Source organism: Sander vitreus, chromosome 6 (genome assembly GCF_031162955.1).
Source record: "Sander vitreus isolate 19-12246 chromosome 6, sanVit1, whole genome shotgun sequence".
Taxonomy (NCBI): domain Eukaryota; kingdom Metazoa; phylum Chordata; class Actinopteri; order Perciformes; family Percidae; genus Sander; species Sander vitreus.
In genome coordinates this window covers 23,082,242-23,108,611 of record NC_135860.1, presented here as the reverse complement: position 1 = coordinate 23,108,611, position 26,370 = coordinate 23,082,242, and the positions used below count along the sequence as shown (strand labels likewise).

The window sequence follows — 26,370 nt, the reverse complement described above, 5'->3', positions numbered from 1 at the left end:
CCCCCATGAGGAATTCTAAGTAATGACAACAACATTGATGAATGATGCAGCCTTCTGTGATCACGAACCACCCCCACCCCTCCTCCACGCAGTTGCTAGTAGCCAAGGAGGACATGGAGGATAAAAAAAACATGGACTCTTCACTCGAGTTTCTGCGCAGGAAAGTCACCGGATGCCACAATCTTCTGAACACAGCCATACTGAGAAATACAGAGAGAGTTGTGTGGAGCTGATAGTCTTAATTAGCTTTGTATCACCTCATTTGGCAATGGCTTGAATGTAACGGACGTTAATTAATATAAAAAAAGTTACGCACTAAAGCTTTAATACCTCAACCTCTTATTGACTGCAACAGCACAAATGTCTTCTAAATGAAAAGCCATTGATGCACCAGAACACTCCCACCACCCAACACTAAACAACTGCATAATTAAAAGCTTATTATGAATCTGTACAAATGACTGCCAGGCACTCCTGTTTTCAAGCATTTCTGGAATTATTACTGGTCTTAAAGTGATACTGCACAACACAAAAGCAACTGACAAGTCCATACCTATTTAGATTAGGAGGTTTAGTTTAGTGTTACAAAACTCTGAATGTTGAATATGAATGCATTGTCAACCAAAGCAATGGAGGTCAGTGCAACGATCTCTCACAGTGTAAAAACGGTTTTCCAGTCTGTTTGTTGATGGTGTGCCATCTTTGATTACCATGTTTAGTCAATTGTTGGCTGGCTGTTAAATGTCATGGTCTGTTTAACAATGACACAATTCTATTTTCACAATTTTTATTCATGCAGAGAAAGCCGGCTGAGTTCCTCACCAGCGGCTTATGTCAATCAGTAAGATTTGAATATCAGCTGCCGACAGTTTTATGATGTGGTTCCATCAAACCTCCTTTGCCACGAACCTCATAAAGGAACATGTGTTTAGACTATCAGACTACATATTAACTTTTGACCAAAGTACTTCACAGTCTGCATATACTGTAGTCCTTTGTGTTTTTTCTACTTTAACTGATCTTACTCGACATGATCTTACCTCTTCCAGCAGTCGAGTGACAGCATCAATGTCACTATAGGTCTTCGTCATCTGGCCCACTCTGTCAGCACACAGTACTGCACAGACACAAAGAAAGAAAAAGGATCAATACAAAATACCCGAAATAAGATTTGTCGATGCAGTCAATAATAAATCACAATAGTAAACCTTGTATTAAATTTGTGACGATATAACATTTATCCAAGGTATCATGATTGCAAAACAACATCTTCAGCTCTTGTTTACAGTAGTTATAACTGTATGATAGCACAACCCTTGTTGAAACAGTCGATGTTCTGCACTCAAAACTTTTGGTGACAAAATATGTTAAATGAGCTTACAGTGCATTTCAGGATAAAATGTGTGCAATTTGTAATGTCTATAGCCAACACAATTCAGGAGATATACCTCCGTTGAACTAGGTTTTATAAAGCATGAATAACTTAAAAATCTACTTTCTATCCACATCAACGGTATATAACACCTTGTGGTTGAATATGATGTAGGATACACAATAACTGACGTGTGACTTGATGCCTATTCTTTAAAATGCTGTATCTTTTTAATAATGAACCTCTTTGCATATTAACTTGCCTTAAAAGTAGATTTCCAGTTTGCAACTTTATGAGGTACACCTACCTAAAACTAATGCAGTCTAATACAGCAGCCCTACACAAAATCTAACTACATTAAGTTCGTAATGTTTTTTTGTTTAAACTGATATAGAGATGTTGATAAACTTAATGGCGCTGTTAAATTGTATTGCATTATGAAGAGGGGTGTTGCCAGTATTTACCGTCAATATATGATGATGCATGAGGAGGGCATTAGTTGTAGTCAGAGTATTAAGTCCAGAATATCTAACTAAAAATCTGAATATCTAACTAAAAATGATATAAGCAGTGATAACGGGTGCCTGTTATCCCTGCTATCTATTTTCTTCTTCTCAGTCCATGAATCATTAAAATGATTCATGGACTGAGAACAAGAACCTTCCTTCCATATATGCGTTGTTTTCATGCCTTGTAAGGAGTACACTCCCTCTACTATACTCATATACAGCTCACTATTCATCAACCTTCATACCAAGAGATTCAGAAAAGATAAGCAACAGAATGTAGACACAGCGGTCTATGTGAGAAGCCACACCTGCTAGTTAGCTACTTGAGCACACGTTCATTATCAACTCCTTCTGTCCTCATTCAAAGCTCTGACTTTAAATCACTTAACAATCCAGACTGGAGGAATTATTCACCTCAGAGGTCCTAATTAAAACAGGGCAAAAACACCCATAAGGGACATTCTGACTAACAACAAAACTATTTTCTCTGCTCCTCATGAGCGACTGGTTTTGTTGGTTCATTAGAAAATGTGTTGCCCAATTGGTTTGAGTTGTACTAAAGTTACATTCCCACTTCAATGTAGATGGTATGACTGGGTGGGGAATTTCGGGGTTATATCAGAGTATGAGGAGGTTTACTTTTGAACAGTGTTGTTAGTCACTTTTAACACTACCTTGGAGAGAGGAGATGTGTGATGTCCAACATTGCAAGTTGCATACAGTACCAGGAAGCACAGCAACATTATATGATGTACACACTATTACAACAAAGAACAATATAACTATCTCAGTTTCCACAGGAATAACATTTTACCCTCGTTAAGGACAAACGTCATATCAGGTTTGTACACAATAGAGATAACTCAAGTGGCCTTCCAGAATGCAAAACAGTTGTCTAATGCAAACAACATATTTTCATATCCTCATTCATCACAGGCAGTGTACCTCATGGCTGCTGGACACAGTTGGCTATGCTTTAGTTAAGGATATTTCCCATCATTATCATCCATTATTAAATACGTTGTTCTATTCCAGCCAGACAAGGTCGAATGAGCAAGCACCACACTGAGGAGCTTCACAGAGGCATTTTGTTAGATTAAATAAGGGCACCTCAACATATTTCTCATTTTTTCCCCCCCGAAGGGTTTCCAACCGTGTCCCTCTATAAACCCATCACACGTCAAACATATTCATCAGGTGCTAGAGAGATTCTACTTGAACAAGAGTCTACACTAATCGTCTGCTGCCATACTCTGAGGCTGTGCTTAGGCATAACAATACTGTGAGCTAAATTGCTTTTTAGCAAGTATAATGTTTAGCATGCTCACCATTTTAGTTTAGCATGTTACCATGCAGACCTTTGCTAAATAGCACCAAAACTCCTTAGTTTTGCAAGCATTTGGTCATGATACAAACACACAGACCTGATCATTTATAAAAAATAAAAAATAAAAAAAACACATCCACACACATAACCTTCTCTCCTGGGTGAGTTGTTAAGGCACAGTGTTACCGAGGGAACAAACTGGCATGACGACAACCAGGAAACACACGCACGCACGCACGTACGCTATCTGGCCTATAATGAGATTATATACTTGATAGCACAGGGTGCAGCTGGTTTATTTCCATGGTAACACTTAAGTTAGATTAATAAGGGGGTACAACTGAAAATAACTAATGGATGCTTGTATGCCAATAGAGAGCCTTGATAATTACAGTAGATATTTCACTTCTACTTATTGCTGTGTAAAGATAGTATGCAGGCTAAGAAGAAAGCAGGAACCGGTAAACGTAGTTAGTACTAATTTACTATATTAATTCACTTGGGTCATAAATGGGCAGTAATAGAAAAGGTGAAGACAGAGGTTAGAGAAGGCAACAGTTACGTACATTACATTCAGTAAAAGTAGATGTAACTTAATATTGTAATGTGATCTGGATGTTTTCTTGGTTTTATATGGAGAGCAGGTAACTTAAGACTGATGCTCTCTCTCTCGCTCTCTCTCCCCCCCTTACTTTCTTTCTTGTGCCAGGAGGATGACAAAGGAGAGGAGAAATCAAATGTTTAGTCGTATTCATCAGTACCCATCTAGACCACAACAGGTACAGTATAATGTTAAAACAGCTATATTGGTTCAACCTTATTAATAGATAAGTTTGGTGACTCCGAGTTCTGAGTTGAAATGTAATTAAAGCTCAATAAGGACCTATTAGCAGACTCCTGGTTTTTCTGTCTGTCTGCATTGCCGCTGGGGGGATGGAGCCAGACGTCTGGAGTTCTGGCTCCATCAGCCCCCCTGTTGCCACTGGGCAACAGACAACACACAGGTTCAAGGACAACAAACAAACACCAAGACAACAGACAGAAAGGAGCCCTTATTATTCTATTCAATAACCCAAAGCCTGTGTGGAACTGTTAAAATGTAATATAATGTAAGTATAAATCATTGAGTACCATTTCCTTATTGGACTAGAGTTGAAACTCATCTTAATTGCCACAATAAAAAAACATGTTTATGCCACAGTAACATCACTGTCTCATGCACTGACCCAAATACTGCAAAGTGACCAATCATGGTTGTTTAAAAAAAAAACTATTCAGAACTACTCAACCCTAAAACAAATCTCAAAGCGATTAAACACAAGCTAAAAACCTAACCTTTTTTTTTTTAACAAGTATTAAACTGTAGCAAGCTGGCACTTGGCACTGAAGTGACAGCTGAAATAAAGAGCCAAGCCCATGTTTGAACATGTCACATTAGCAGGCAACTGGACCATGCAGCGCTGAGATCAACATTAACATTAGGGACTGCACCTGCAGGATAAAGCCACAGCCCACAGGAGACAAAATACCATCTTTAGGGTTACACAGGTATCAAATAAGCCCCTTTAGAATCCACATAGCTTCAGAACAAATTAATTAAGACTGAAGGATCTCGCTACAAAAGCTCCGATACACTAAACAAGCTAGCACAGAGACTAGCGAGAACCAAGGAGAAGAGCACAACAGATGATGCTCTTGATTACAAAGAAGTCTACCTTCACACAGAACCTGTTGCTCTTCATCCATCTCTTCCTCCTCCTGCTCTGTGCTTCCATGATCGGGGAGACAGACATACTCCTCTTCCTCTTCTTCTTCTTTTTCCTCCTGCTGCGAGCTTTCATGACAGACATATTCCTGGTCCTCCTCTGGCTGGTACGAGTACTCCAGCTCGTCCTCAGTGCCAGCAGCTGTGAGCAGTGCCATCCTCCACTCTGGCACGAAGGCTATCCACTAAACCACAAAGCCTGCAGGTGCCACGCCATGGCTCCTACCTAGGCTGTGTGCATTTGTGGGTGCGGGTGTTTTTTAATCTATGAATCAATACCTAATCTGTGTGTGCCTAGATGTGAAAGTACACATCTAACAAAGTGTTTATTCCGAAGAGGACAACAGATGTGTATAGTGTATACAGTATGTCTCTCTAAACACTCCATTGTACATTACTGGCAACGTTTGTCTGTGTAAGTCTGTCTGTGTATATCTGTCAAGTACCAAGTAATGTCTGCTGAGTGAGTTTCCAAAAGTGTGTGTATCGTTTGTCCCCTGAGGTTCTACGAGACAACCAGATAACCTGACTCCTCCCCGTCTCCTCTGTGACTGGTCAGTGAATGGACTACTCTACTTTACCACAGACAGGGGGGTGGACAAAGACACATACTGTATATAGACGAGGCTGACCATCAGCTTTAGCTTTAAGTTATTAAACTAGGTTAAAACAGATTTAACACATCAGATGAGAGCATTTAAAGTAATCTGTATCTTAATCCCTGTAATCCTCATTCTGTCAAACTATTTTAACATTTTCCACTTAAAAGGTTGAAATGGTTCAGGCTGGCACCAACAGGAGCAAATCAGAGCTGAGAGACACCCGTTTCTCAGGTAGACATCGAATCCAATTCAAAGCAAGTCTTTTAACAACTCACCCTCGTGTGAAACTAAGTTGGTACAGTCCAGTTCAGCCTCTATGGTGACAAAAGGGCAGAGCAACAATAAAAAACCTGCTTCGGTTTCCAGGGTGTGTCCGGTGTGTGTCAATGTTTTTACGCATATTTAACCTCTGACCTGTATCATCAGGTGAGATACATGGGATCACAAGCTTAACTTGAGCTGGAAGGGTGGCAAACAATCAAATGAATGAAGGAAGTAAAGGAAGTTTTAATATGCACATGCATACTGTGAAGTCATAACAGCGGACACACATCTATTAAATGGACAGTTTAAGCATTTTCCCACCCCCATCACTCTTAATAAGGATATAATCATGTGAAACAGAAAAGAAACAATGTTAAGTTTTCTTTTTAATTAGAGAAATATAGAGTACACGCTCACATATTTATGCAACTACAGCCATAAACTCACTGTGCGCCCTGTGTTCTCTAAGGACTGCACAGACATGGTGAGAGCTATGATACAGCGCTGATTTCACCTATTACATTCACTTTATTAGTGGAATAATAAAGTGGAAACGCAAGTAGATGTTGGGATTGATTTTTAAGTTTTATACAATCAGCAGCACCCAGATGCAAACAGCAAGAGCCATAGTGAATAGTCCAGGCAGACGGTCCCAGAGTTTGGAATAGAATCCCAGAGCTTGCTTGCTTGTTGCTAAACTGTGTTAACTAATGAGCTAACCATTTGGCTGAACCGTGAATTGAAAAATTACTAAAATGAAGTCCAGTCAGTGATTTATTATCATCAACATCTCGGGAGACAAGGAATATATCACAATTTAAAAAGCATTTGAAACTATTGCCCTGAAAACTGGCCCAAAAAGACTGTTACTCACCACAGTAAATGCAAGAAAAGACAGAACTGGGTCAAATTGACCAGACTATGTACAGTAGCACCTTCAATAGGGGTTAATGGAAAATGGACACAAAGGTGTCCAATACCAAACTTCAAAACTCTAGAAGCATGTCTACCTATTGGCAAACTTTAAAGGTATGGCACCATTTTTTTTTAAAAAGTTTCACAAATACCAACATGTTTAGTTAACCATTCAATTTGATAGACTTCCTTGTGGCATGATGACCTAAACTCACCAGTTGAGGCTGAGTGGTTAAACATCAACTGAAGAATGACCTGCAGCAAAGGGCTGTGAGTCAGCCACTGCTAAAGACTCAGCCTATTTGGGCGCAGGCCCTACTGGGTGAGCTTGAGGCCCCCCCCGAAAGTTATAATTTTTGAGAAAGAATTACCATAATATCCTTCGTGTTTGTTGTGACAAATAAGAGAATAACTGTATATATTGTACTGTATGTCAATGTCACATGTCCATCTGAGCTGAGCTAGTATACGACCCAGAAGACCCGGCCCTTCATAGATGAATACAGGCCGCGTCAAAGCAGCCAAATGTTCTGCTCATTAGTCACTGCTCAAGTGTTACAATTACTGTAATTGGTCTAGAAAACTGAGCCAGCTCAGTGCCGTCCTGTATGCTTGAGTAACTCCACTCAATGGTCCTATGGATGCCATGCTGCCGACAACAAAGCAGCCCTGGACAAACACCGCTCAGTGCTTCGGAGCAGTGTTTTCTCTTTCCCATTGCTATTCTGGTCACATTCAATCTTTACACTTGTTTTTCCATTCATACACTCTCCCGCTTTTAACCTAATTTGTTTTTCAAGTCTCTGTTGACTTGCTTTGTACAGTAGTTTGGAAGAAAAATTACTAAACTGGACAAGGAATTTACATAAACAACATTTTAGACAGTTACATGTATAATCCTGTTGAAATCAAGAAATACAAATAGCTTAAACAAGACTGTCTGATATGGCTCAAAGCTCTCTAACTTGTGTCCTTTAAGCCTCTTAGATTTCCTACTGTTTTTTTTTTTTTTTTTTTTTGGGCACAGAAACCGTAGCAATATTACCAAAAGAGCAGCAACAGATAGAGACTACTACGATCTGTCCTACTTCAGTTAACACAACTTCCAAACTCAAATAATTCTTACAGTGATAAGTTTGGACTTAGGTTTGGACTCTAAAAAGTAAATGGCAAAGCAAAGTGATATAGGGGAGACAATTACAATTTGAACGCTATTACCTACAGTATATAGACTTGGAAACAAACGATTTATTTGCAGCGTTTCTAAAACCAAATTAAAGGCTGGCACAAACATGTTTTGTCTCCTCTTCATTCTTGTTTCCTATACTTATCCCCCCCACCCGGTCACATCCCCTCTGGAAGAATAGTTTATCCTCTTTCTCAGCCCCAGCGCTATCCTGGATGCCCTCCATCTATCCAGCCATTTGTTTTGAAGGCTGCTAAAAGTGCCAAAGAATATTTGGCAGACTGCTATCGACAAGGGTGGCTTAGAGTAGCATGCAAATCATTGGGCTAAATATAAGCCAACCTACTTTCACATCCCTCCCTTACATTTCTCAGAATAACACCAAACCAGCTGCTTTCTATTTCTGCCTCTACACTCCACAAGAAGATTTATCAGAGAAACTGCACATTCCCCCCCCCCTCCCTTATTTGATCATTTGAACACATTTTACAGTTGTAAAATTGATTTTCAGTGTGTAGCAGGAAACCAATGTCGCCAGCAAGTGTGTGTGTGTGTGTTTTTTTACAGAGTGCGTCCCAGTGAAAACAATGGGTCATCCCCAATTGTTTTCCCCCTGGACTCGTTGCAGAAGAAACTCAAAGATCTGGAGGAAGAAAACAAGTCTTTGCGATCTGAGGTACACGCACACATTCACACATAGGCTCCTGCAAACACACAATATTTTTTTTATAAATAGTTATAAAGTGCGCGCGTGCACACACATTAATAATTATCCACACAAGGTAAAAACTGCTGCTCCTGCAAGACAATAGACAATCACTGCACCAAAGTCTGTTATGAATGGGCAATTTTACAGATTTGCAGCCATCTTTTATTCATTATATCTATTCATTATAATCCTAATAAAATGGCATTTACATGTTTACAGGTTGCTTCCAAAAACTTGATGTGGAGATTATGTCAATGTTTTTCCTTTCTCTCAACAAACTTAGGTTCCTTTCTCTCAGCTACTTTCTGACTCAGATAGTCTACCAGCTGCCTATATCATCATTACATATTTCTTCTCACAATAAACTGTTTGCCACCTGTGACTTCCATGAGTCTCTCCAGGTCAGCTGGTATCTCCCTCTCTTTCAGCAGCTGTGATAAACACGTAGCTGACATCAGCACAAGCTACCCTCTTATAGCGATTCCCATCCAGCAAAAAGGAACCACATCCACGCCCAGTCCCACTTCCTACACTTCCACCCACAGCTAGTCATATATTGTAAGCTACTCCGTGGGCCTATTTTAGAAGCCACACTGACTCCGCTGCCCACCACAGAGCACCTGTTACAACACCTACTGTAACCAGCCTCTGCCTGCTGTAGCTACAGCGGTAATGCTGCTGTGTGTCATTACTGTAAATTCTGCCTTGATATTTTCTTGTGTAGTGAATGCCAGTCCACAAAAGGTCACATTTATTATCTTAGATGGAAACTAGCAGACAGAAATTAGTTTAAGCTGACTTCACTTGGGGTTTAGCTGAAGGAAAATAAAAGGTATTTCATCTTTTTTTTTTTTTTTTTATTGAAGTACCTTATAATCCACATTTCCTATTATGTTGGAAGATAAATGTCTCCCTATTCACAAAACCATATTAACCAATCCAGCTTAATCCTGCCACCACCTCTCTTCACTTTAACCTCAGTCTGTGTGTCAGCAGAGGACATGTTATATAACTTGGCCAGTGCTTATCAAACAACGTTACAACGCATGCACATTGCATTATCATGCCTAATTTGATACGGTCGGTCCATTTGTGTACGCAGTAACATCAGTGATGTTAGTAGTTTGAGTCAACTCTTTAAGAACCATATGTCACTGCATAAAACTGTAGCAGTCTGTCATCTTACCATCAGTACACTCCTCATAGTACCAGTCCAGTTCGAAGTAGTCTGCCTTGACAAACCTCTGACCTCTGGTCTGGCCTCGTCTGTTCATCCTCACTGCTCTGACAGAAAGCTGTATTGGTTCCAGTGTCCCAGCATACTCAGGTGTACCATCTCTGGCAAACCCGATGTCCCAGCATGCTTTGAGACAACCAGTTGTCACTGGGGTCTTACTAGTAACTGATTGTGTCTGTTGTCTGTTACTCAGTCGGTCAGTCAGTGTCCAGATCTGCTATACCAGCATGCTTAGCAGTTGCCAGCTGGCACACAGTCATTATTGGTGACAGTCTGCCCACTCTCACCATATGTCCTTTCTTTCCCACACTCATTAACAGCAAACGGTCAGCGTATTATGCTCCATATTTGTTGTTGTGCTGGTGCCATTTCTGCATGTCATCCCACAAAACCGTTACTTGCGTCATCAGTTGTCAGCAGAAAAAACAAAACATTGTCACTTTATTGTCCTTTTATCCATTGTTAATTCTTTACCGTTTCAGCAAATGTGACAAATGGAATCTGACATTGTCAGTCTGTGCTGCCTCTGTGTCCTTTGGTGTCGGTCTTCTTTCTATTCTGTCCATTAGTTTTCCTCAGCCACTTAAAAGCTTCAGCAAACCAGCCAGCCAGATTCTATCCGCTCATGTCTCCATCCATTTATAGCTTCCTGTCAATTCATCGTCCCATGCTCCTGTCATTCTGTCCTCTGGCTGAGTCTTTCTGAGGTCATAACTGAACCGTTGTCTTCTGTTTTGAAACATTCCTTGCTCAGTGACAGCAGTAACTCTACACATGCACCACCGCATCTCTAACAATGACTCAAACACAGAGATACAGAGAGTGAGAGCGAGCAAGCGGCAGCAGCAGTCACGGGTTTTGCAGCAGAAATGATGATAGTCATGACACAGTGGGGTGGGTGGGGTTAGAGGATGCCTACAGCCAATCAGTGAGAGCAGTTTCACTAGCTTGCTCCCGCCCTCCATTCGTATTAAAGTATCGCCCCCTCCTCTCCTCTACTTTGTCCTTCTGTGAGGTTGCTATAGCAACAGGCTCAGACTCCAAGGCCCGACGCTGAGCAGCATAGCATGTAAAAGCATTTAGCAGGAAAGCAGTGCAGTGTTGGCAGAGGTGGCGTGGCTAACCCAAAATTAATAAACACAATGGGCATTCAAGGATTTGTCATTTTAGCTGGGGAGATGAAATAAGCACATGCACAGAGCATGGGAGACAGAACAACCATGTGCCATCAGGGCAAAAGCAAAATGCAAACCATTTCAATGACAAAATGAGCAGAATTCAATATTAACCAGCTTCAAAGACAACAGAGACCGCCACGATGCATATTACGGAAAGATTAAGTATAGCTCAATACACAACAATACTTGCAGAATGAAGCTAACAGGCTAAAAGCCAAAACCAATAGCCATCAGGCTAAAGGCAGACTCACAAACTGATGCTTACTGGGAGCAAGTTGCTTTAATAATGTGACTTATGTGTAAAACATGCAACTCCTGCTACTAAAGTGACTTACACACTGTTTAATGCTAATGTGACAGAGGGAACATGCCCCATGCATGCATTTTAGATAGCATGCCGGCATTCCAGAAGCAAAACAGGCGTGACGTACACGTCGCACAACAGCGTCAGCATCTGTGTGTGCATGTGTGTTGTCCTGCTGTCCCTTTTACACAGACATCAATTCGGCTCAGTTACTAGCCCCGCTGTCGGCTTAACAACTCTGTCCTTCCATTCCCCTACCTTTTATACAGAAGAAGAACGGCACAACATTCTGGCCTTGAACAAGCTGTGTGGAAGGGGATAATGAGACAACCCGTCACCCACATGTCTCTTTAGTGATCTAACAGTGTGCACATTATGCTGTTAATTAATTATGTGGTTACACAATTTAACCAAAAAGGAGCTCCAGGTAAAGATAATGTTAGACAGGACAAGTAGTTACATACATATATGCATAAATACTATCATACTATGTATATGGTTGTTTTAAGATGGTTACGATGTAGTATTTTATCTCAAGAGACCTCTACACAGCGCCAGTGAAACACAGCTCCAGGATGAAACCAATATGACCTGTCCCTCCTCATTCATGGCCCTTAGGGTGTCGATACACAGCCATCTGTTTGAGGCAATGATGAGAAGCAACATGCCTCCAGGATGAAGAAAGAATGAACTGGGAAAGAAGTATGTGCAGAATACAGTTGATACTGAAGCAAAAACGCAATGTTGAATATTTAGCAAAACACCCCTTGCAGAATGTCTCACACCGTTTCTTATGTAACATGACCATGTCATTGTCTCTTAGCCTGGCTGGCTATGATGTCAACGTCAAGGCCAAAATGACCCTGTCAGTAGGTGAAGTTACAGTTCTCAGTTAAGCCCATTTATAAAGGCGCTTGATCTATTTATAGACACATTTTTTTTAACCCGAGTCACTTTTCAAGTAGATGTGAATTAGAACTGAATTATTGATGGTAAAAAAAAAAAAAACACACACACACTTTACGTTCCCTTGGTTTTGATGTGTGCACGTGTTCTTTGTGAGCTTGTGTCTGTGTTTATTTGCTTTCAATTGTGTGCAAGTGTATGTGGTTTACAGCTGGCGTAGCCGTCAACCACATGGCTCTTAGTTTGATAAGACGAGTGCAGACATGTCCATGAACACACAACAGAGGGCGGAGTGCAAGAGCAAGCAAAACATTAACCAACAGAGAGCGAGAGAGAGATGCGTCAAGTATGTTTGTTGTGGCAACCATGGTCAGCTGTCGCGCCAACACTGGTGGGCAGAAGGCCATTCCTCTCTTTCTCTCGCTCTGATTCCTACTCGCACAATGTCAGAATAAATCTTAAATATCTCACCTCTCAATCTTAAATCCTCACGGTCACTCTCTACAATAACAGATTCCTGAATGTTAAACCTAGAAATCGACTTATCTGTCCTTAGTGTTTGACAGACATTTGGTGTTAAGAGTATTAATTTGGCAATTTCAGGAACATCTCAGGAAATATTAACACTGGTATGTTGATGATAATTTGCAAAGAGGGCATTAATACTAAACATGACGAGTCGATTTGTCTGATGTGGAATCACAAAACACAGCTTGAGGGTCTAGACAGAGAGGTTTTGCTTTAACAGAGAGAATAATAATAATAATAATAATAATAATAATAATAATATTTAGAAGGAAGTTGTACATTGTATTTTTACACTATGCCATGTAAAAACAACAGTGTATGATAAACTTACAGAAGTATTTGAGGGTCTCCTCTATCTGTTCAGTAGTCAGGTCGAGGGAAGAGTTGGGGTCCACCAGTGGCGTGTGCAGCCAATCATCTTGGTCGTAGCCGAAGATGGTGTCGGCCCTCAGCTTGTAGACTGGCAGCTGTTCCTCCAATAAACTGATAATCTCAAGCTCCGGCAAATCCGTACTGTTACACACATCTGCACAGAGAAAGAAAGACACTGTATTTGCTCTTTTCTTTGACAATACGTTTTTGACAATACACCCTCAAATCTTGATAAACAAAAAGGTAATATTGTCTTCAGCAGAATGTCAAAATGTCATCTCTGGGTATTTGTAACAATTTCTCTCCTCATTTATAATCCATCCCAACAAGACATTTCAGCGGTCCATTAGAGCTGAAAGTATAGGATGCCCTCCAGTGGTAAAGTGAGAAACTAACCCACTACTCCTTGCCTCTACTGTGCAGCACTCAAAAATGGAGACCAACTGAAGGTCAGGTTCATTTGTGTCAATTTGCATCCTTAGTTAAATTAATCAAATGCTTACTTGGATTGGGGCTGTACAGTTCATCCCCTTTGGTTGTGTTAGATTGCAACAAATCAAAATAGAATCCTGTGTTCAGGCATATTATTTAGACCCATTATTACTCAAAATCAAATATTCTCAGATAAGTACTAAACTACAAAGTAAATGTACAATTTCCAGTAATCAAATAAACAGCTTTTGTTACTTTATTTTACTCCCTATTGGGTAATATAATAATAGACTTGCAATCATTTATACCTCACAAAAAGTCATCTTTGACATGGCAGCTAAACCGGTCTACAAAAACTCTACTTCTCCTTAACAAAGTCAACAGCAGCCTTTTACTGAAAACCACTGAGTCAATCATAAAGCCACATTTGTGTGCTGCTGTGGAAAACTAATCTTACCTAAGCGTTCAGCTATGTGCCTCTCTGTTCACACATCCGTTTAGTGTGCTATTAAAAGGGACATCCATTTAAGACTATTAGAGTACACATTCTCTCTTTTCACACAGAAAATGAAGGTTTTGGTTGTGTTTTTTGCAGAAATGTGGAATTGAGAAGTGCCTGGATAGATAGAAATTAGCATAGACATTGAATGAGAATTAACATACAGTAAAAGTAATGTCCTTTGTTTCCCCGTCTCCCTCCATTTCTGTCGCTCTCCTCTGTGGTCTGTCTCTCCCTCTGTCTGTCTGTCTATATCTCTCTAACAATGCTGTATCTCACAGTTTGCTAATCCAGACTGAATGACTGACTGTGCTGAAAAAGGGGACACACACACACACCCCCCCACCAGCAGGGGAATCATTCAGCAAACACAGCCAATGAGGTTTTAACACAGAAATATTGCATTGCAATTCCTACCAATGCAACTAAAAAAGGGACATTTTAAACATCAAAGTTTTTGCAAATTTGTTCCAGAATAGTGTGATGATTGTTAGAAAAACATTCTTATTGTCTTTGGCTAATCGTACATTTGGTTTAGATCTTCTTTTTACATGATCACTCTTTCACTAGAAAATATACAGTACCGCAGCAGGCCGACAAAGCCACCTTTTATTTGCGTTTCATCGTCATGTATTTGATCTTTATTCATCAACTGTATAACAATGCATGAATTCAGTGGTGTCTTTTAGATATCACTACCAAAGTGTTAAATCCAAAACCTTTACCCCATGAAACTAAATCAATACCATTATGAAGATAATAAGCCAGATCTCTATTCCAAATAAGTGCCCCTGTGAAGCTAGCCTGGCCCCGCACTCCTACTTACTTCCGCTCAAGTTCTCTTAATACATCCATGTCAGTACTCCGTCTGGGTTTGCGGTATATTCTTAGGTTTTCTCCGGTCAAATATTTGTAGGTCCAATCAGCGAACAGAGGGAGTGGCTGAGAACGATGAAGTTGAGGACGTGCACTAGAAAGATGCGAGCCCGTTGTGGCAGCAACGCTGCCGAATATCCAGAAGTTAAAGCCCGAGCAAGAACAATCTTTGCTGAGTTGTGTTGGTGGCCATGATGTTGTGGCCCTCCTCCCCACGGGGTTCGGTAAAAGTTTGATTTTCCAGCTCGCTCCGTTAGTGGTGAAGGAGTTGGCTAAGGCTAACGCTAGCGATGCTAATGCTAAATATAAGCCAATAGTTGTTGTCTGTCTCCCCTCTTGTTGCACATGCGCATGACATACGTCACGACCAAACGTTAGCGATTGGTTATGGCAGATCCAATAGTTTTAAACTTCAACAGAGTACCCTCCTTCAAGGAAGTTAACACTTGTCAATGGAGAGAGACTAGACTCTGTACAAATGAAATGTACGAGAGTCTGGTAGGACCAGGCTACTGTGAAGCCAGGAGCCACATTAAAGTGCCCATATTATGAAAAAAAAAAAACACTTTTTCTTGGATTTGGGGTGTTATTTTGAGTCTATATATCTGGTGTTTCCACACGCATACAAACTTTCTGAATGTAACCTGCCTTCAGTCTCCGGGTGTGCTGTTCAAAATCGGCAGGCCTTTTTACGTCACTAGCCGAAACGAGGTGGCTAACGCTAGCATGCTAGCTCGTTCTGAATGGCAAAACACTGCTACAACACACACTAGTTCACCATAATCTACAAAAGAACTACTTACATGTCCCTATTCTGCAGGTATTCCGCGCAAAGTTGGAAGTGTGCCCTCGTTTAGAAGAAGTCTCCCGGCTAATCCTGCCTTGTACTACTGAAGTTGCAGAAACAAACGGCTAGCTAGATGATGTGATCTTACCTAGCTACTGCGCATGTGCGACTGCCAACAAAGATGTTCCAGCAGTGAGAGGTCTCACTCTGTAGCTAAAACAGAGACCTGAACACAGGGTGAAAAGAAGAGCTGCAGCAATGTGCAAATATGGTGTTTTTTGAAAATTAAACCATGTAAACCTATTCTGGTACAACCTCAAAATACAATTATGAACCTGAAAATGAGCATAATATGGCCACTTTACATTAAACTTAAACTCTCTGGATTTAAACATATTAAAATGTACTGACCGCAACCCAAATGGACCCAAATACTATTTGCCCAAACCGGATCCTGATGACGATGTTGCTGGTCAGAATCTTAAAATTTCTTTTTTGCACAGATATGAAATATGACCAATGCACTTCAGCTCCTAAAATGAGTACTGATAGGACGTGGATGAGGATAATTATAGCACAAACCCGTGCTGTGTGTGCTGACAAAAGGTCAATGGAGACAGCAAAAAGTGTGTGTAGGTGTGCGTTTCTCTTTTTGTCAAATCTATCGAGGCACCTTGTATGAATTTTTTCACTTATCTAGTTTTCATTTAGTTGGAGATTATTTTCACAGTTATTGAATGAAAACTCTGTTGCTAAATAATAAGTAAACAAGAACTGTCCAAAGTACAAAGTAAACAGACTGTGGTAAGTGCTGCTGACTTGTGTTCTCCTTTGAGACAATTAACTGTATCACACAATATCTTTCACAGACCACATGGAATGAGCCATATTTTTCATTCTTAATACTGAATTAATATATTAAAAAAGGAACTCATTGTAGAAAGCAATTAAAATTTTACCTTTTCTAAACTTTTCATTTTAGATTTAGGATCATTGAACAAAGTTGATACATGACCAAGAGAAGTTCAAGTTTAATCCCAATATGCACATGTAAATATAGACCGCTTGCATAAAGAACACAACCTGCAGGGTCACGCCAACATTAGCAGCAACTAGAAGCTACCAGAGCAAGACAGTTCAAGTGTAAGAATAGGCCACTGTCAAACTGAGCAATAAACAAACTAACATGTGCAGAGGACACAAACAAGTGTCAAAATCAAGATCAGGTCATCCTGTAGGCTATACAGTAGAAAGTAGGGTCGCAACGGTATGAGAAGTATTGCGATTTAATAGTATTGAGTATTGTGATTTTCTTTTCCTTCTTTTACAAAATAACACACTTCTAGAGACAATATATCATGAGACATTTCTAAAAACTGACTTTCTAAAAAGTATGCACATCACATGTCAGTCACTCAGTCTGACATTTATTTCATTTATAAAGAAGAACATAACATGGATTTTTGCTGGAAACCGATACGATGTAGTCGCCGTCGGCGGTACCGCATAAAACAGAAAATATTTAGGTAATCATTGGTTTAAAAAAGAAGGGAAAAAAAACATTCAAAAACATGCAGAATTCGATCAAACTACCACAAAGCAATAACGTAAAAAATGAAGATCAAGCTGAAATACCAGTGTTAAATTGTAACTTGTTCATTGCCTACTAAGCGTTGGCCCACAAATGGACCAACACTGAACATATCGTATAAGCAAGTGTAGTATCATGGACTCAGACCCAAAATAAGGTCACCAGAGAGAAGAAGGGTACACAAGTACATGGGCTAGTACAGGACAAGTTAAATCCTAATGCAACGCCTCTTATGTCCAACATGGCTGCCTCCTATAAACTGTTACAGTACAGCAGTGCTACTTGTGGCCAAGAGATGGCTAAGTTGACCTTTCTACAATACATTTATTTCAAACTTTTAACCTTTAAAAACAATTCATTGAACTTACAATATAAGGTTTAAAGTGTTATTTTCTTCATACCTTTAAACAGACCGTTAACTTTTAAAGGCAAATCCCTGAAGCTCCCTGAACTATACAAGTCCAAACAGCTGATTCACAGATGGACAGGAAGACAGACGGAGAGAGCTAAACAAACAAAAGGGAAGATAGAGAAGTAGGAACTGCGAGAGAAGCTCGCTCTATCTATCTATCTATCTATCAGTTATTGGTCAGACTTGCTGTCCATGCTGTGCACAGTGTACTCACTCATGGTGCCTGATGCCCGACAACCACCAACTCTGCTGCCCTCCAATCACATTTTCCGATGGACCAGGAGAAGGCAAGGTCGCAAGAAATACCACGGAGAGGAGCGAGAGAGAGAGAGGGTTGGGAGTTTGAGAGACAGGAAGAAGAAGAGAGAGGGTGCTAAAAGTTTTAGAGGACGGCACTGGGTGTAAAAGACACAGAGAAAGACAGGGAAAAAGAGGGGGGGAGGAGTGAAGAGGAGACCCGAGCCAAACGGGTTCGTCATGCCTGACATGCCAATGACGATATTCACATGGACCGCCTCTCCCCCTCTCTCTTCCTCACTCTGTCAGCAAACAAACCCAGCTGGTCTCTCTCTCTCTCTCTCTCTCTCTCTCTCGTAAGTAACAGCAGGCCTGGAGTTGTTTGTACTGTTTTTCTATCTAGCTGCTCCAGCAGAAAGTTGCTCTATATTAAACTTTTACATGGAGACACAGACCTACAAAAGTCATCAAAAGAGTTCCTTAGCCATTATAGAATTTAGCAAATCAAGAAAAACTATTATACATTATTTTAACAACAACCTGTTTCACAGCCTGAATATGAAACCCATTGAACTAAATATGGTCCTGATACAGGCTCTATCTGTACTCCTTGAACATGTCTTTACATAATTAAACATGTCAATGTCAAATGCTTTCAATAAATTAACTGAAGGAGAAACTAATTAAAAAATAAATCAAAGTCATTTAAAAATTAAATCGTGAACAGGGGTGAATCGAGATCGCGATTCGGTGGAACAATTTTCCCCATTGGAGACATTCAACCAAATACTTCAATGCTGTTTTCATGGAGCTGCAGCACGACCCTGTCCAGAATTAGACTGGGCTACAGTTGAAAGCTGCTGCTGGTCACAGAGGGTAAGCACGTGAAATACAGGAGAGTACGTCAACATGGTCAAATATCACTGGCAGTCTGCAAGATCTGTGTGGGAGGCTATACCAAGGTGTTGAAATGTCACTAACCCTGTAAATCTCTGAGTTCAGTACGTGTGTGTGTGTGTGTCGTTCTTCAATACTTGTTAACTTGTATAAAAATAGTACAATGAAAATCTGTTCTCTTCAGTAGTGTTCATAAAAGTTAAATTAATAGAAGAGCTGAATAAATAGTACAAAGACTAATGAAAACTAAATATGAATAATATGACAAACATAACAAATATGATAAACATAAATAAAAGCTAAATATATGCAAAATTGAACAAGTGAGGCAAGATTACCTTAAAAACGGTAATGGTGGTCAGGTAGCAGCATAATGGGTTGTTTGTGCAATGATTAAGGGTCTTCAAGTCGTTCAGTGTAATAACCCTAACTAATAATCCTAGTGGAAGTGCAGTGGCACAAGTCCAGTTGCAGATTGAAATGTGTCTTTGGTCAGTGGTCTGGCCTGCCTGCCTCTAGAGTCTATTGACACATGCTGCGAGCGAGCCATTACAATTTGCACAAGATATGGTCATGTGTTGGTTTTGTCAATCAAGAGTAAAGAGGGACATGGTTTTTGAGCAACGCTAACCATTTGACCTTTGATCTGGTTGTTGGACATTTTGCAGGGTTGTTAAACAATATGTAAGATGGACATAACGTGTGGAGAAATCATTATAACTACAAACTAATGGAATATCAGAGAGAGGTGCAGTTTTAGTCGAGACATTTTTAATTCACTGTCATCCAATGATTTGAGCTTACCATTAAGTAAAAGTAACTTATAATATATTTTTGTAAAACTGGCTAACAAGTAGTAAAAGTCATGCTTTATTCTTGTTGCAATAACAAGCTCCTGTTGTGTAAAATAAGACCGCTAAGTAAGGAGGCATGGACATGACAGCGCATGTGGCCGTATCAGATATGTAAACATGCAACGTCACATGCCAACACCGCTTTCACAAAGTGAGAATACAAGCAACAATTGTGCATTTCTTTGTCCATTTTGTTTTAAGGTGAAATCCGTCAGGCTGCATTTTATTACAAACCCTGTCAAAAAGCCAATGTTTTCAATACTTCATATTAGGATGCGAAAGTGCAAGATGCAAACTATTGCAGTTCAGCCTGTTCTGTAAGTATGGAGCCAGCAGTCTCCTTACTGTCAGTTCTGCATTCATGTACAAAAACAATGTATCTATGACAACACTGTATGTGACATCTGACAGGCCCCAAGTTCATTAAAAATGACTACACTTCTCCAATAAAGTCAACAACACTTACAGACAGCAAAAAGTGTGCAAAAGCTCACAAAAGCTAATTTCTCTACACACCACTGGGTTAACACCATTTCAATCTCATGTTACCTGGCTCTGTCTCTACTGTGTGCGTGCGTGTGTGTGTGTGTGCGTAAAGTGTACAAGAACCAAGCCCTGCTCAACACATTACAGCACAATGGATTTTTTTCGCATGCTGTGATTTGATCAGAGTCAGCAATTTGGATTCTACTCCATTTCACCACTTACGTAACTTTGCCTCTGTCTCACTCAAGTTCTCTGTCCTCTGTCTGCCTGGTTGCTCCTGATTTCCCTCTCCTCGCCAAGCATCCCATAATTTCACAGTTACTCAACTCTTTACATCACTGCTGGCTGGTTACCATGGAGAATTTAACTTCCCATCCAGGATCTGCCCCATGCCAATGAGCTGCTCTATTCAGCTCTTTGTATTCATTCATCCTCTAGACTTATAAATTATACCCTCATACACACTCCCACCAACTTCCTTTCTCAGCAAGGAAGTATTCATCTAGTGAGTTCAGCAGGGAGAAGTGACAGACAGAGAAAAGATAAGAGACAGAAAGAAAGAAATGAACAAGAAAGAACTTAAAATTCAACAGATTATAATGGAAATACTCCTATGATACCAGCAGATGGCAGCACTGACCCAACCTGCACGACTGTCCTGCCCTTGACTGACTTACTGTTAAGGACACATGACTACAGCTGATATTACAGCATGCCATTTCGTCATTTGATTTTGCAAAATACAAGTGTTACACTGTTGATTGTTACACTAACATGTTACCAATCTGTTTCTGTTTAGTTCGTCCTACTGATAACACAAGGATGAAATCAAGAAGTGAATTTTCGGTTTCTTTGATACTACCAAATCTTTACAGATCAGAACATTTCCATAGAATACTACGTTGAAAACATAGATTAAAGACAAACAATGTTAACCTGGAATCTCAATAAAGTTTGCTAACACTTTACTTGAAGGTATCTACATAAGAGTGACATGACACTGTCATGACACATGAACCCTAACTCTAACCCTAACCATAACTTGTCATGACAACAACCGAATGACACTTACTAAAAGAAGCGTTATGTCATAAACACTTACGACTTGTTTATAATGTTTATGACACGTTCATGACAGTGTCATGTCAGTCTTATGTAGATACCTTCAAGTAACGTGTAACCTAAAGTTTCAGCACCAGAGAAATAGAAAAAGGAGGCAGTGACTGTAATGTAAAGATATTCTTCTCACAGGTTTAAACATACAGTAGCTAAATATTCGTCAACACTGACAAATAACAGCTTACACCTATATGCAACACAATAAACAAGCTAATACATTCCCTGCTAAATTTCTCTGACACTTGACACAACCACTGTACTTGTCCACACGCATCACTATGGTTATGCTAAACTTGACGAAAACGAGACAGGAAATCCAGGTGCTCTGGCTATCCTCAAATAGTTGAACTGACAATTGCCTATACTTGTGACTGGTTATCTATCTGTATGTGTTAGCCCTGTGATAGACTGATGACCTTTCCAGATCCAGAGTGTATCCTGGCTCTTGCCCAATATATACTAGGGTAGGCTTCAGCCCTGTAGGGCCATTTGAAAAGATACGCTGGTTTGGAAACTGAATAGATGGACTTATAAACAGTAGAGCCAAGTTTCTGAGTCTTCAATGTGAGAAACTCCATCAGAAGCTCCAGATTTCTTAATGCCTTGCTGTGTGGCTGTTGCGGGGTAGAGGATGAAGGGACTTTGGTGTTGAAATGATATAAGGAACTGAGGTCATGGTGAAGGGTGGGAGGGTGTGTGCTACAGGAAACTACAGTATGGGCCTTTTCCTGTTGTTTGTGTGTAAGAAACTGCCAAAGTCTCCATCACTAATCAACTGAATCATTAGTCTGGTGCTGTACAAGTGCTTGCCAACCTTTATGGCCTTGTTGAATTGACTTTTGGCCAGGTTGTATCAATCTCCCTTTCCGTTCCTCTGGGCCCCATTCCTTACTGTTTCTCCGGGTCCTAAACTCCATTAAATAGAGGCTTAGCACTGCTGCACTTGACAGTCGTTTTTAGAAGTTTCATCTTAAGAGACAACATTGTGTGCTGGACTTATCACGTAGTGCAATGGCCATACATTGTAGTACTACAGCCTGGGGAAATCTAGACTGTTGCATGATTAGGGCTGCAAGAAAAACAAAAATTCGAACCAATAGCCATTAATCTTTTATCACTTCAGTTGTTAAACCATGTGCCAGATACTTGGTCCAGACAGGCTCACTCAGGCTGCAGAGAGAAAGGAGATGGGCCACAGCACGGCTAAACTGTGACCACTGGAGACATTAGTGTCCCTCTGCTCCCTTGGAGAGAAGGATCAGTGGTGAGAGAAAAAGAGAAGGGGCGATGAGTGAAGGGGTTGACAGAGACAGTCCACTGCTCCTCTCAAATGCTGGCTTAAACCCAGAGCTGAGGTCCCCTGGAGCTGCTTTACTGACAGGATGTGACATTAGAAAAAAGGGTCACAGAGAGGGACAGTTTCTCACAGCTCCACATGCCTCACTCTCACCATCACACCATCAGCCTACAATGTTCCTCCCAGCTCATTCCAAAACCATTAGAGATTTGTGAGCCGTTATTGCTGTATACTCTTAATTGGGTTAAATTGTGATGTAGAACCTCTTTAATATATAACCCTATTTTATTGACTCAGACAATGCAACCAGGTGGATGTTTAAAAGGGGATTATTTTTGACAGCTGAATTATATATTTATGCATCTAGTGCCGCTTCAACACTGCCAAATGGATTCCAGTAAGTTTTGTCTACCTATGGTTATAATGTATGCATGCAACATTACCAGTAATGGTCTCTGCATCTCGGTAGCTGGCCGTGGACTCCTGGAGGGCAGCCGGCAGACTTGCTTCACTGACATACTCCTCCTCTTCCTCCTCTTCGCTGGCCAACCGGAGCCCTGAGTCGTGGAGCCGCGCTTTGTGTTGGAAAGACTGTTTAGGGGGCAGGGCAGAGGAGCAGGAACAGGTATGGGGAGGTGACGTCTTCGGGTCCAGCTTGGCGCTGAGTGGTTACCGATTTAAAACATGACCAGCCATGGACAAAACTTGGACTTGCCAAAACAGGAATGGGACAAAACCAAATTACATTTGTCTTGTGTGAATTGTTGGACTGGAGCGGACAAAACTGGTCAGGATGTCTCGAGCAAAGGACAGACGGCGTCAAGAGTCTGAGAACCAGAACGACACACTTTGATGTACACAGGTTATTCACTGCATACCTGAAAGAGAAAGGGGAGAGACAGCAAAAGACAGGAAAAGACTTAATGTGCATTCTTTTTTTTATGTCAAGTTAGATGCTTAAAGATACAAAAAAAAAAAAAAAATACAGCAGGATTCTTAATAAAAGTATAAAAAATAAGCAGTGTATCATAAGCTTGGGTTTATGCTCTTTCATTAGTTTATCATGTTCAAACATGTTCCTATGTATAGCCTATCCAATAACAGAACAGAAACAGTAGTAGTACTACTAGTAGTAGTAGTAGTAGTAGTAGTAGTAGTAGTAGTAGTAGTACTCGCAGTAGTAGTACAGCAATAATTATGGACATGACTTCATGTTATCGGGTTATTAGATGAATAATCTAATACAATCCAGTACAACAGTCCTGTAATAAATCATATCTTTGAGTAACCTATAATGTTCTGTTTGTTGACAATGTGTCAGAGGGATATGAAGTTGACTTACTTTTTGGGGCATTAAGGCCTAATGGTAGTTAGTTGTGGTATTGGATTAGTTTGCATTAGACTGAGCGCTGTTTCTGTCAATTAGGGCTGGAACTAACGATTTATTTTCATTATCGATTAATATGCCGATTTTTTTAATTAATATAATAAAAATATATATATATATATATATATATATATATATATATATATATATATATATATATATATATAAATAAAAAAAAAAAAGGTTTTTGTCCTGATGGACCTCAGCCTCTTGCCAGAGGGGAGTGTCTCAAAGAGTTTGTTGCCGGGGTTGGAGGGGTCAGCCACAATCTTTTCAGCACGCTTCAGAGTCCTGGTGGCGTAAAGGTCCTGGAGCGGCGGCAGATTGCAGCCAATCACCTTCTCAGCTGACCGGATGACACCCTGCAGTCTGCCCTTGTCCTTGGCTGTGCTAGCAGCGTACCAGATGGTGATGGAGGATGTGAGGATGGACTCAATAATGGCTGTGTAGAAGTGCACCATCATTGTCTTTGGCAGGTTAAATTTCTTCAGCTGCCGCAGGAAGTACATCCTCGGTTGTGCTTTCTTGACAAGGGAGCTGATGTTCAGCTCCCACTTGAGGTCCTGGGAGATCATTGTCTTTGGCAGGTTAAATTTCTTCAGCTGCCGCAGGAAGTACATCCTCGGTTGTGCTTTCTTGACGAGGGAGCTGATGTTCAGCTCCCACTTGAGGTCCTGGGAGATGATAGTTTCCAGGAAGCGGAAAGACACAGAGGGTGATGGGGGCAGGTGGGGCTGAATTCTTCCTGAAGTCCACAACCATCTCCACTGTCTTTAGAGCATTGAGCTCTAGATTGTTTTGCTTGCACCACTTCACCAGGTGGTCAGCCTCCCACCTGTAGGCAGACTCGTCACCATCAGAGAGGAGTCCGATGAGGGAGGTGTCGTCCGCAAACTTCAGAAAACTTGACAGACTGGTGACTGGAAGTGCAGCTGTTGGTGTACAGGGAGAAGAGCAGAGGAGAAAGAACACAGCCCTGAGGGGATCCGGTGCTGATGGTCTGTGAGTCGGCGATGTCTTTCCACAGCTTCACATGCTGCTTCCTGTCAGATAGGAAGTCAGTGATCCACCTGCAGGTGGAGTCAGGCACACCAAGCTGGGAGAGTTTCTCCTGAAGCAGAGCCGGGATGATGGTGTTAAAGGCAGAGCTGAAGTCCACAAACAGGATCCTGGCGTAGGTTCCTGCCGAGTCCAGGTGCCGGAGGATGTAGTGTAGGGCCAGGTTGACTGCATCGTCTACAGACCTATTGGCTCTGTAGGCAAACTGCAGGGGGTCCAGGAGGGGGTCAGTGCTGGCTTTGAGGTGAGAAAGCACAAGGCGCTCAAAAGGACTTCATAACCACAGAGGTCAGGGCGACGGGTCTGAAGTCATTAAGTCCTGTGGTCCTTGGTTTCTTGGGAACAGGGGTGATTGTTGAGGACTTGAAGCAGGGACCTTTAAGGTGGGGGAGGTGGAGGTGATACACTGTAGCTGGAGCTGTTAGGAGGTGTCACGGTGGATGGTATCAGGGAAGACCCTTTGTTGGGAGGTGTTGAGGGGGATGGTTACAGGACTGACCCATTGTCCATCAAAGCGACAGTAGAACTCGTTAAGGTCGTTGGCTAGGCGTCGGCCATTGGTGGAGTGGGAGACTTTGGGCTTGAAGCAGGTTTGAGCCCTCTCCAGACAGAAGCAGAGTCGTTCGCTGAGAACTGGTTTTGGAGTTTCTCAGAGTACTGTTGTTTAGCCTCTTTCACCGCCTTGCTAAACTTGTACTTTGCTTCTTTAAGTCTGTCTTTGTCCCCACTCCTGAACGCATCTGCCTTATCCAACCTTAACCTTCTGTGAACCAGGGTTTGTCATTGTTGAAACTCACCCTGGTGCATGATGGAACACAGCAGTCCTCACAGAAGATGTATGACATCACAGCCTCTGTGTACTCATCCAGACGGTTGGTAGCAGTCCTGAACACATCCCAGCCAGTAGAGTCCAAACACGTCTGGAGATGCTCCACAGCTACACTGGTCCACTTCCTTGATGTCCTCACTACAGGTTTGCAGAGCTTAAGTTTCTGCCTGTAGGCGGGGATCAGGTGGACCATGACGTGGTCAGATAGTCCCAATGCAGCACGGGGGACGGCGTGATAAGCATCCCTGACTGTGGTGTAACAGTGATCCAGAATGTTCTCTCTGGTCGGGCATTTAATATGCTGTCTATATTTAGGTAGTATATGAGTGAGGTTTCCTTTGTTAAAGTCTCCAAGGACAATAACTAGGGAGTCCGGGTTGGTCTGCTCCACACACAGTATCTGGTCGGCGAGCATGCGGCGGGATGTAAACACC

At 41.2% G+C, this 26,370-nt stretch overlaps 1 protein-coding gene across 4 annotated transcripts in view; it reads right to left on the bottom strand.

Moving 5' to 3' along the window:
* Window positions 1-23,327, bottom strand: part of trak1a (trafficking protein, kinesin binding 1a) — a 42,115-nt gene extending 18,788 nt beyond the window's left edge. The window contains exons 1-3 of one of the 4 annotated variants that reach the window (XM_078253490.1): window positions 23,105-23,327; window positions 13,134-13,328; window positions 1,041-1,117 (exon numbers count right to left, since the gene is read on the bottom strand). In XM_078253490.1, the coding sequence (XP_078109616.1) occupies window positions 1,041-1,091 (51 nt within the window). In that variant the 5' untranslated portion in view covers window positions 1,092-1,117; window positions 13,134-13,328; window positions 23,105-23,327. Of the gene's footprint in view, window positions 1-1,040; window positions 1,118-4,923; window positions 5,479-9,835; window positions 10,757-13,133; window positions 13,329-17,985; window positions 18,248-23,104 lie in introns of those variants that run through there. The other 3 variants (XM_078253487.1, XM_078253488.1, XM_078253486.1) reach the window with 3 other exon arrangements.
* Window positions 23,328-26,370: the final 3,043 nt, after the last annotated feature.